Genomic DNA, 8,956 nt, shown 5'->3' on the forward strand with positions numbered 1-8,956 from the left:
GATGACTTTATTAATATATTATTATACATTATACACATAAATTATGACTTTATTCGTATATCAGTATACATTTATTCCCATAATATTATAATTTTTTTCCCCAAAATAAGTTAATAAGTTAAGTTTGTTTGTCATAATATTACAACTTTAAATAAATAAAATTTAAAATAAAAAAAGAGTTTTCTTTGTGACTGTTTCACTTCATATTTAGGCTTTATTCGTGTAAAAAAATAATTTCAATCATTTTAAATATATAGAATATTGCAGCATTTTTCCTCATCGTGTTGTAATGCTATTTTCGTTGTTTTACAACCTTGAATATTATATATATTTGGACTTTAATCTTGTAAATTTCATGCTGCTTGTTCCAGGTACAACGAATCACACACCTTGTTCCTCTCCTTTGGGTTAATTGGCGGCCCACATCGTAGTATTTCTTGCAGCTATTGGCTGCCGAAATAGTGACGACGGCGCTTTTGAGTAATTATACAAACAACTTCGTTTAAAATAAAGTCGTCTCTGTGCTTTCCGTATCACTTCCTGTTTACTTCGCACTGTCAACCAATCACACACAGTCTTGTTCCTCTCCTTTGCCTTGATTGGCGCTGGACATGTCAGTATATCTAGCAGCCATTGGCTGCCGAAACAGCGGGGTCGGCTCTCCCAGGAAATGCATGGAGAGGAAAATTGTCCGAATTCCTTTAACAGTAGATTTAATGTAGCTAAACGAAGTCGAAATAAAAATCGCCGACTTAAATACTTATGCCGTACACCGTGAGTCGTTGGTGAAAGGCGTGGGATTCAAATCTATTTTTGAAAGGAAGTGTGACGGAAGGGAAAGCCTTCTTTCTTTCCAGATGACTTCACGGGGAAGGCACGAGGGCGAGAGACATTCCCCCAATACACACACACACTGTTGTCATGGTAACATGTTGAAACTTAATTAACTCTTTACCTGCCCGTTTTCTATTATGGTAATCATATAGAATTGTCATTGTATAATATGTACATTTAATGTGGCTGAATGTATTGACTGATTATGCAAGTGTCCCCAAAGAGTGGACACTGAGTGTGTGTGTGTGTGTGTGTGTGTGCGTGTGCGTGGCAGTGCAGGAGTTAAAGGTGTGCATTCCCCGCAGGGCCGCTGAGGGCGGAGCTCAGCACACACAAACCCAAGCAAAGTTTCCAGTCTTTTTCACGCCGCACAACTTTTTCCCGTCTGATGAGCGACCGTGCCGTTCGGGCCCCCGAGACCATGGTGACAACCGACCCCCACCAGATCCAGGACCCGGTGGTCCCGGCCCAGGTCCAAGAGCAGCAGGACCCGTTGAAAGAAGAGAAGGAGCGAGAGGAGCCCTTCTCGGGCACGGCTGGATTTGACCTGGAGAAAATGGGCCAAGGCCCCGTCAACGCCATCACGGTGCTGACTTTGCTGGACAAGCTGGTCAACATGCTGGACGTGGTGCAGGAGAACCAGCACAAGATGGAGGTGAGTCAAGGGTGGGGCCGCCTCACGCTCAAACCTGCAAACTGTCATATTCTGCCAAATAGGCTCACAGGTCTTACTTTATGTGCTGTATTTCTATCTTCTCACCTTATGCACCATTTTACATAACACATCCTTTCTATTTCACTCCTTTTTTACCACTTCTTTCCTCATTTACAGCACATTCCGAAAGTATTCACAGCGCTTCCTTCATTTTTTTCCACATTTTTTATATCACAGCCTTATCGCGGTCATGCTGGAGCCTATCCCAGCTGTCATCGGGCAAGAGGCGGGGTACACCCTGGACTGGTGGCCAGCCAATCACAGGGCACATATAAACAAACAACCATTCACACTCACATTCATACCTATGGACAATTTGGAGTCACCAATTAACCTAGCATGTTTTTGGAATGTGGGAGGAAACCGGAATACCCGGAGAACACCGGGAGAACATGCAAACTCCACAAAGAGATGGCCGAGGGTGGGATTGAACTCGGGTCTCCTAGCTGTTAGGTCTGCACGCTAACCACTTGACTGTACTGTAGTGTACTCACTGTACTTCATCCTTCTTCTTAATACGCTTCCTCCACTTTATTCCCCTCCCATAACATTACCACTTTATTCCTATACATTACAGCTTTAGTCCAATAATATAACCACTTTATTCCCGTATTTTATTCCCATCATATGATGACTTTAGTAAACTAATGCGATGGCTTTATTCACATGACTTTATTCGCGTAATATGTTGACTTTATTCCCATCATATGATGACTTTATTCCCGTAATATGATGACTTTATTCCCATCATGACGACTTTATTCCCGTAATATGACTTTATTCCCATCATTACTTTATTCCCATATGACTTTATTGCAGTAGTATGACTTTATTGCAGTAGTATGACTTTATTCCTGTAATATGACTTTATTCCCATCATATGATGACTTTATTCCCGTAATATGATTACTCTATTCCCATCATGATTACTTTATTCCCGTATTTGAAGCCAGTGAGTATGGTAACGACCGTGCATCATACATAACACCATATGATGTATCACGTACGCTAGGCCCATCAGGTGGAGATGGAGGGCGTGGTCAGAGGGATCCAGGCCGATATGTTCAAACTGTCCAAGAGCCACAGCCACACCTCCAACACCGTCAGCAAACTGCTGGACAAGAGCCGCAAGCTTTCCGTCACCATGAAGGAGGTCAGGACGCCGCATGACACGATGACGCGTGCATAGCGTGTACAATATGCAGTATGTGTACTTAGGTACGTGACAAGATGGAGCGCCAGGGCGCACAGGTCAGGAAGCTGGAGGCCAACCACGCCCACCTGGCCAACAGAAATGGCTTCAAAGTTCTCATCTTTCAGGTCAGCTCCTCTACTGCCGTCGCATCTCATCATCTACCTTCCTCACATGCTACTCCATCCATCCATCCACCCGTGTCGTAGCATACCATGTATATGGTAGCATACTAGTGTTAGCTTTGGGGAATCATGTGCCTGCCTCCTCCCACCAATACTCAACATTTTCCACATTCCTCACCTCCTACACGTTAGCATGTGTGTGCATGTTAGTATGGCTGTCTGTCACTCTGTGTGCTAGCATGTTAGTGTGTGTATGTATGTTATCACGCATGCATGTTAACATGTGCTGTGTGTTAGTGTGCATATTCAAATGTGCACATGTTGACATGTGCTGTGTTAGTGTGTCCATGTTAGCATGTCTGTATGTGTGCATGTGCTATGTGTTAGCATGTGTGTAGCTTCGCATGCGTGCATGTTAGCATGTATATATGTTAGCATGTATATATGTTAGCATGTGTCTGTGTTGCTATTTTTATGTTATTGTGTGTGCATGTTAGCATTTGTGCATGTTTGCATGTGCTGGGTTAACATATGCGCTGGTTAGCATGTGTATATGTTAGCATATGGGCATGTTAGCATGTGCTGTTTGTTAGCATCTGTGCACGTTAACATGTGTGCATGTAAGAATGTGTTTGTCAGCATGTGTGTGTTAGCGTGTGTTCATGTTAGCGTGTGTGTATATTAGCATATGTGCATGTTAGCATGTGTGTATATTAGTGTGTGCATGGTAGCATGTGTGTATATTAGCACGTGTGTGTTAGTGTGTGTACATGTTAGCCTGTGTGTGTTAGCAGCACATTAGCGATTGCGTGTTTGTGGCTAACTGTGGTGGTTGTGCGGGTCCTTAAAGGAGGAGAACGAGATCCCCGCCAGTGTCTTTGTGAAGGATGCACCTCCATTCCCTCGCGATGAGATTCTGGAAGAAGGGGATGAACTTGCGCCAGGCGTGGAAGGAGATCAGCCCTCGGAGGGTGGACTCCATACCATCAACCTGTCATCTGACGAGGATGTGGGCCTGGAGGACGACGTGGAAGAGGAGATATGGCCTCAAGACTTGGAGAACATGGAGAAGTCCAGAGCTGAGAAGCTGAAACGCTCCAGTATGAAGAAGGTAAGACACGCCAATGTTTCTGCGAGGTTTACAGCGTTGGACTGAGCCTGCTGGCATCCATCTTGCAGGTCGACAACCTGAAGAAAGCCTTGTCACGACAAAACATCGAGAAGAAGATGACAAAGATTGGAACCAAAATTGTTTCGGCTGAGCAACGAGAGAGGATCAAACAGAAAACCGCCAGCCTGAAGGTGTCCCCTCTGACCTTTGGCATCAAGAAGGTATGACCTCCAGATAACCCTGGACTCTTCATCTGTATGACCTACAAGGCGTGTGTCTCTACAGCCTCGCAGCAAGTCCGACTCACAGCCTCCTGAGGAACATCTCACTCAGTTGGAAGAGGCTCCGGTCCCAGAGGACCATGTCCAGCTGCCCCCGATGAGCGGCCACGATGAGGGGGTGACCTTCACGGAGATCCACCAGCAGATGACCCCAGCAGATGAACAGCAGGGTGAAGAGGAGCCAGCAGGCCCTGCAGAGGTCAGTGTGACTTCTGAAGGTGTGAGCGAGGAGTACGCTCTATCCGCCACGCTGCTGCAGGATCCGGAACCCAAGCAGGAGCCTTCAGCTTCTCTTGAGGAATAAGATCTTGCTCCCAGACCAACCTTCATCTAAGCATTGCTAACACAGCGTCTTAGTGTTGCTCGCACTAACACCATCATTAGCATTTTTATAGCACCGGCACCTTCTCACGACATTCCATACCTGAATACAAACACGCTAACCCTGCAATGCTAACATTCCTGCTGCACTTGGAACACCTTCTCTTCTATGTACAACCAAAGAATATTTACCAGTAATACGACTATTTGTATTTGATATAGTATACATTGTACCTCACACAGCACAATAAATCCTATTTGAACCTTGGAGTGTTTTATTCCTTCCATTCAACATGCGGCGCTAGCGGTGGCCAGGAGGTGGCAGTGTTGCCGTGTTGGAATTAAGAAGTGTTTTCCTGCAGCCATTTGTTTGATGATCTGACAAGTGAAAGTGAAAGTGGCATCCTTCCATTTTTCCACTAGTATTTTGCTAGTCTTTGTCGTCTTCTAGCTAATCATCTGCGTCGGACCCCGCCGGAGTTCTTCTTGATGAGTTTAGCCACGGAAGTGAAGGCCTGCCGCAAGCCGACGCCTTGCAGAGCGCTGCATGCTTGAATCTCCCACAGCAGCTGCGGGTAGCTGGACACGCCCAGCTGCTTGGAGATCTGCTCGTAGGGATGGCGGCGAAGAATGAAAGAACCCCACACGGTGTCTGATTTAACGATAAAGCGTTGTCGCAGCGAGTTCTACCTCTTGCACGCTCATGGCACCGGGCTGGTCCGCCTTGTTGGCAAGAACCATCAGAGGAACACCTTGTAGCCTTTCGTCACTCAGAACCTTCTTCAATGCCTTCTGGGCCTCCGGCATCCGACCGGGGTCGCTACTGTCCACCATGAAGACCAGCGCCTTACAATCATCCAGGTAGTACCTGAAGGCGACGCCGCGAGGAAGAAGAGGAAATGGGAAGAAATAAAGTGCGTATTTACCTCCAGTTGGGTATCATGCTCTTTTGTCCTCCGATGTCCCAAACTGTCAACCATGTCTTCTTGTCCAAGTAGAAAGAACCCACGTTGAATCCGATGGTTGGCGACGTGTCCACCACCTGCCGGGTCACGGTAAGACGTCAGCCACACACACGTGGTGATGCCCGGATGTGGGGGCGGAGCCTCACCTGTCCTGTCAGCAGTCGAGCCAGCAGCGTCGTCTTTCCAGCAGAATCTAAACCAATCAGGACCACCTAATTGGACCACGTGATTAGGATTTTAGCTGCTACACACTCAACTGACAGCAACATCCATTATAACACAGTGTTTAACACTTCACTAACACCATAAAACAATTGTAATTCTTTCATCAAATATTACAATTCATGTATTCTTACTATATTTACTCAATAAATTTATAGAAAACAAGCTACAGAAACTAGCTAGCTTTTAGCATTAACACATTAACAAGCCACGGTGTGTCCCCAAAATGGCGGCATGTCCGGTAAGCTAGCTCAGAGTTTTTTACTACAAAAACTCATTTAAAATCAATACAATAACTGTAATGTCTTAGTAGGGTGTCAAATATTACAATCCAACTCTTCTTACAAAATTCTTTAATTTAATTCCTGAAAAACAAGCTAGGAAATTGGGTTTTTAGCCCAACTATAGAATGGATTTCTTATACACGGATAAACCGCTGCAATGCATGTTGGGTGATTTATTTTTTATTTTAGGTTTACAGATTATATTCTAAATTCGCCTTCAAATTGCTATGTAAAGCATTTTCAAATACATGTTCTCTACTTGAATTCAATATGTTAGAGCTACACACAATGTGAAGAATATACGTATTTAGCAATGTAGTCAACTTGTGTGTCACTTGCTTTGTAGTTTATAAAATGTGTGTAGTTACCTGTGGACTTTTGGACGTTTGTGTCTGACCCATGACGTCTTCTCACTCTTTCTCCTGGTCCTTAAGGCTGACCCAGTCGTGTTACTACATAAAAAGTGTGTGGACTGAGGCAGGAGTCCATGACATCACAAACTGGTTTGACTGCATGTTCTTCATGCTAGCAGCACACATACTACGTACAGTAGAGTACTCATATTTGACAACAAACCGACTCATAATAAGTCATAAATAGTATTAGAAGCGTAACCACTTGTAAAAAATATGTAAAAAATAATGTTGGGACTTATGGAAGATGTTCAACATTCCTCGTTTGAGAAGGAGGAGTTGGAAGGAGGAGCCAGACTTCCGATATAAAATGGCGGCTTTCCGTCTTCTCGGTCCTTCTTCCCCCTCCAGAAGCCACACGTTGTCAGGATGGGTTTCGGTGACCTGAACGCGACTTCAGGCCTCAAAGTGCTCAACGACTTCCTTTCGGATCGGAGCTACATTGAGGGGTCAGTACCGCAGAAAAGAACAACAGACTGTGCTGTGCAAACGGGAGAAGGAAATACGGAGATTGGGTGAAGTTACCGGCGGCGCCATCTTGGCATCGCGTGGCTAACTAGTAGCTGCTAGTTAGCCACAACCTGACACGAAAACATGAGGGAACATACGCGACCATGACATGACAATGTCTTAGCAACTGTATCCTGGTGTTTTCCCTCATTCTATGTTTTGTGAATGAAATGGGTCTGTACTGTTGGCAGTAGCCATACATGGACGCCGCATCTCGCGTTGAGCCTTACGTCAACGACGACGCCATATTGGATAGGTCAAGTCTAGCACCAAAACAATGTGACTTTTTTGGTGCTTAACTGTTTCCCAAGTATATCATGGCATGTGTGAATGTATAAAAGAGAGGTACTCCTTGTATTTATTTACAGTGCAGCTTAGACAAATCCAATGCAATGTGGCTACCGTAGCAACTGTTGTGGTATTGTACCTTGAACGAAGCATCTCTTCTTCTCAGGTATGTTCCGTCCCAAGCCGACGTTGCTGTCTTTGAGGCGGTGGCATCCTCACCCCCAGCCGAGCTTTGCCATGCACTCCGTTGGTTCAACCACATCAAGTCCTACCAGAGCCAGAAGAACAGGTAACTGTTGTTGTTGACGCGTGTGACGTCTGACTGAAGCCCACCTCATCTGTCAGCCTTCCAGGTGTGAAGAAGCCATTGGGACAGTACGGGCCAGTGGGTGTGGCCGACACCACGGCGAGCTCTGTCGCCCCCGCCACCACAAAGGACGATGATGAGGATGATGATATTGACCTGTTTGGCTCTGATGAGGTGAGTTCATGTTTGGATACGCCGTACTACGAAAACATCAGCCTGTTAGCTTGTATAAATACTACAATATGACTCCTGTAGGAAGATGCAGAGACTGCTCGCTTAAAGGAGGAGCGTGTGGCAGCCTATGCAGCCAAGAAAGCAAAGAGTAAGTCCCGCCCCTCCCAACAGTCTTCTCTTCCACTTCCGTGCACTCTTGATGATGATACCTAATCACCATCTTTCGGCTGATACCTGATGGATGCCTTATTTACCTGACGAGTTGACTTGTGTACTGACGAGTATTTTATTTGAGATGCAGCTTTAGCGTAACTCTACTACTTTTTGTTTTCCCTTCAGAACCTGCCCTCATTGCTAAATCGTCCATATTGCTGGATGTCAAGCCCTGGGACGATGAGACCGACATGGCAAAGTTAGAGGAGTGCGTCCGCAGCATCCAGATGGATGGACTCGTCTGGGGGCAGTGTAAGCAGAAGCGGACATGCTGGGTTTCAGGGTCGTGGGTCTCTAATGTGATGATTTTGTATTTCACCATCTTTCGGCTGAAGCTGTGATGTCTGTTACATGATCTGAAGCGTGGCCTGCTTATGTTTTTCCTTGCTTGTAAGCTGGAAAAGCTTTTGACATGCGTTGTTGTTGTGCTCCTGTAGCTAAACTGCTTCCTGTGGGTTACGGTATCAAGAAGCTGCAGATCAACTGTGTGGTGGAAGACGACAAGGTGAGTGTGGTGTTGGTAGTTCCTTGGCAAGCCAGTAGATGTCAGTTTTACGCTGTGTCAAAGTAAAAGTGCACCTTTTTAATTAAAACTCCTCCAGCAAGGCTGTTTAGATCCTGTGTTATTGACCAAAACCAGTCCATTAATGGCAGCTAACTGGTTCCTGACCACCAAGTGAATTTCTGCAAAGTATCCCTGATGGGTTTCGTATCTGACTGTTGTGTTTTGTTTTTAGGTGGGCACTGACATTCTGGAGGAGCAAATTACCGCATTTGAAGATTTTGTTCAGTCAATGGATGTTGCTGCATTTAACAAAATCTGAACATAATGTTTCAAAATAAAGCACTTGATGAAAGTTGGCTCTTATTTTTTTATATATTTTTTTTGTAGTGTAATGTTGTAAAGGGATATGCTTTTCATTGTATAATGTCAATATCAGAGTTTAAATTGGCCACATTGTTTCAAAAGGATTTCAGCCCAACGGAGCTGATGAAAAGTA

The 8,956-nt window shown here is 45.1% G+C and overlaps 4 protein-coding genes across 5 annotated transcripts in view; 2 read left to right on the forward strand and 2 right to left on the reverse strand.

Moving 5' to 3' along the window:
* The window catches only part of vps16 (VPS16 core subunit of CORVET and HOPS complexes), a 14,088-nt gene extending 10,937 nt beyond the window's left edge, over nt 1–3,151 (reverse strand). For both annotated transcript variants that reach the window (XM_058085850.1, XM_058085849.1), the window contains exon 1: nt 390–3,151. The gene's annotated coding sequence lies outside the window, so the exon portion shown is untranslated. The remainder of the gene's footprint in view (nt 1–389) is intronic.
* cavin2b (caveolae associated protein 2b) lies at nt 662–4,847 on the forward strand. Its single transcript, XM_058085917.1, has 7 exons — nt 662–924; nt 1,140–1,489; nt 2,562–2,702; nt 2,768–2,869; nt 3,717–3,977; nt 4,046–4,198; nt 4,263–4,847. The coding sequence occupies exons 1-7, from the start codon at nt 858–860 to the stop codon at nt 4,560–4,562; spliced, it is 1,374 nt and encodes a 457-aa protein (XP_057941900.1). The 5' UTR covers nt 662–857; the 3' UTR covers nt 4,563–4,847.
* On the reverse strand, nt 3,287–7,098 carry arl11 (ADP-ribosylation factor-like 11). Its single transcript, XM_058085978.1, has 5 exons — nt 6,419–7,098; nt 5,691–5,756; nt 5,506–5,621; nt 5,270–5,447; nt 3,287–5,184 (listed from the first exon to the last, which is right to left on the reverse strand). Exons 1-5 carry the CDS (start codon nt 6,449–6,451, stop codon nt 5,035–5,037), a joined length of 543 nt encoding a protein of 180 aa, XP_057941961.1. The 5' UTR covers nt 6,452–7,098; the 3' UTR covers nt 3,287–5,034.
* Nucleotides 6,747–8,812, forward strand: eef1b2 (eukaryotic translation elongation factor 1 beta 2). The gene is made up of 7 exons (XM_058085975.1): nt 6,747–6,912; nt 7,428–7,550; nt 7,607–7,742; nt 7,824–7,890; nt 8,082–8,207; nt 8,393–8,460; nt 8,693–8,812. Exons 1-7 carry the CDS (start codon nt 6,833–6,835, stop codon nt 8,777–8,779), a joined length of 687 nt encoding a protein of 228 aa, XP_057941958.1. The 5' UTR covers nt 6,747–6,832; the 3' UTR covers nt 8,780–8,812.
* Nucleotides 8,813–8,956: the final 144 nt, after the last annotated feature.

Source organism: Doryrhamphus excisus, chromosome 10 (genome assembly GCF_030265055.1).
Source record: "Doryrhamphus excisus isolate RoL2022-K1 chromosome 10, RoL_Dexc_1.0, whole genome shotgun sequence".
Classification (NCBI taxonomy): domain Eukaryota; kingdom Metazoa; phylum Chordata; class Actinopteri; order Syngnathiformes; family Syngnathidae; genus Doryrhamphus; species Doryrhamphus excisus.

What these genes read in the sequence shown, in the direction of transcription:
- eef1b2 (XM_058085975.1), top strand. Translation starts at nt 6,833, where the DNA reads ATGGGTTTCGGTGACCTGAACGCGACTTCAGGCCTCAAAGTGCTCAAC. An exon ending in TACCAGAGCCAGAAGAACAG is followed by an intron (nt 7,551 to 7,606) that starts GTAACTGTTGTT and finishes CTCATCTGTCAG; the next exon opens with CCTTCCAGGTGTGAAGAAGC. An exon ending in TGGACTCGTCTGGGGGCAGT is followed by an intron (nt 8,208 to 8,392) that starts GTAAGCAGAAGC and finishes GTGCTCCTGTAG; the next exon opens with CTAAACTGCTTCCTGTGGGT.
- cavin2b (XM_058085917.1), top strand. Translation starts at nt 858, where the DNA reads ATGACTTCACGGGGAAGGCACGAGGGCGAGAGACATTCCCCCAATACA. An exon ending in ACACACACACTGTTGTCATG is followed by an intron (nt 925 to 1,139) that starts GTAACATGTTGA and finishes CATTCCCCGCAG; the next exon opens with GGCCGCTGAGGGCGGAGCTC. An exon ending in TCAAAGTTCTCATCTTTCAG is followed by an intron (nt 2,870 to 3,716) that starts GTCAGCTCCTCT and finishes GGGTCCTTAAAG; the next exon opens with GAGGAGAACGAGATCCCCGC.
- arl11 (XM_058085978.1), bottom strand. Translation starts at nt 6,451, where the DNA reads ATGGGTCAGACACAAACGTCCAAAAGTCCACAG. An exon ending in AAACGTCCAAAAGTCCACAG is followed by an intron (nt 5,757 to 6,418) that starts GTAACTACACAC and finishes TGGTCCAATTAG; the next exon opens with GTGGTCCTGATTGGTTTAGA. An exon ending in AGCATGATACCCAACTGGAG is followed by an intron (nt 5,448 to 5,505) that starts GTAAATACGCAC and finishes CGTCGCCTTCAG; the next exon opens with GTACTACCTGGATGATTGTA.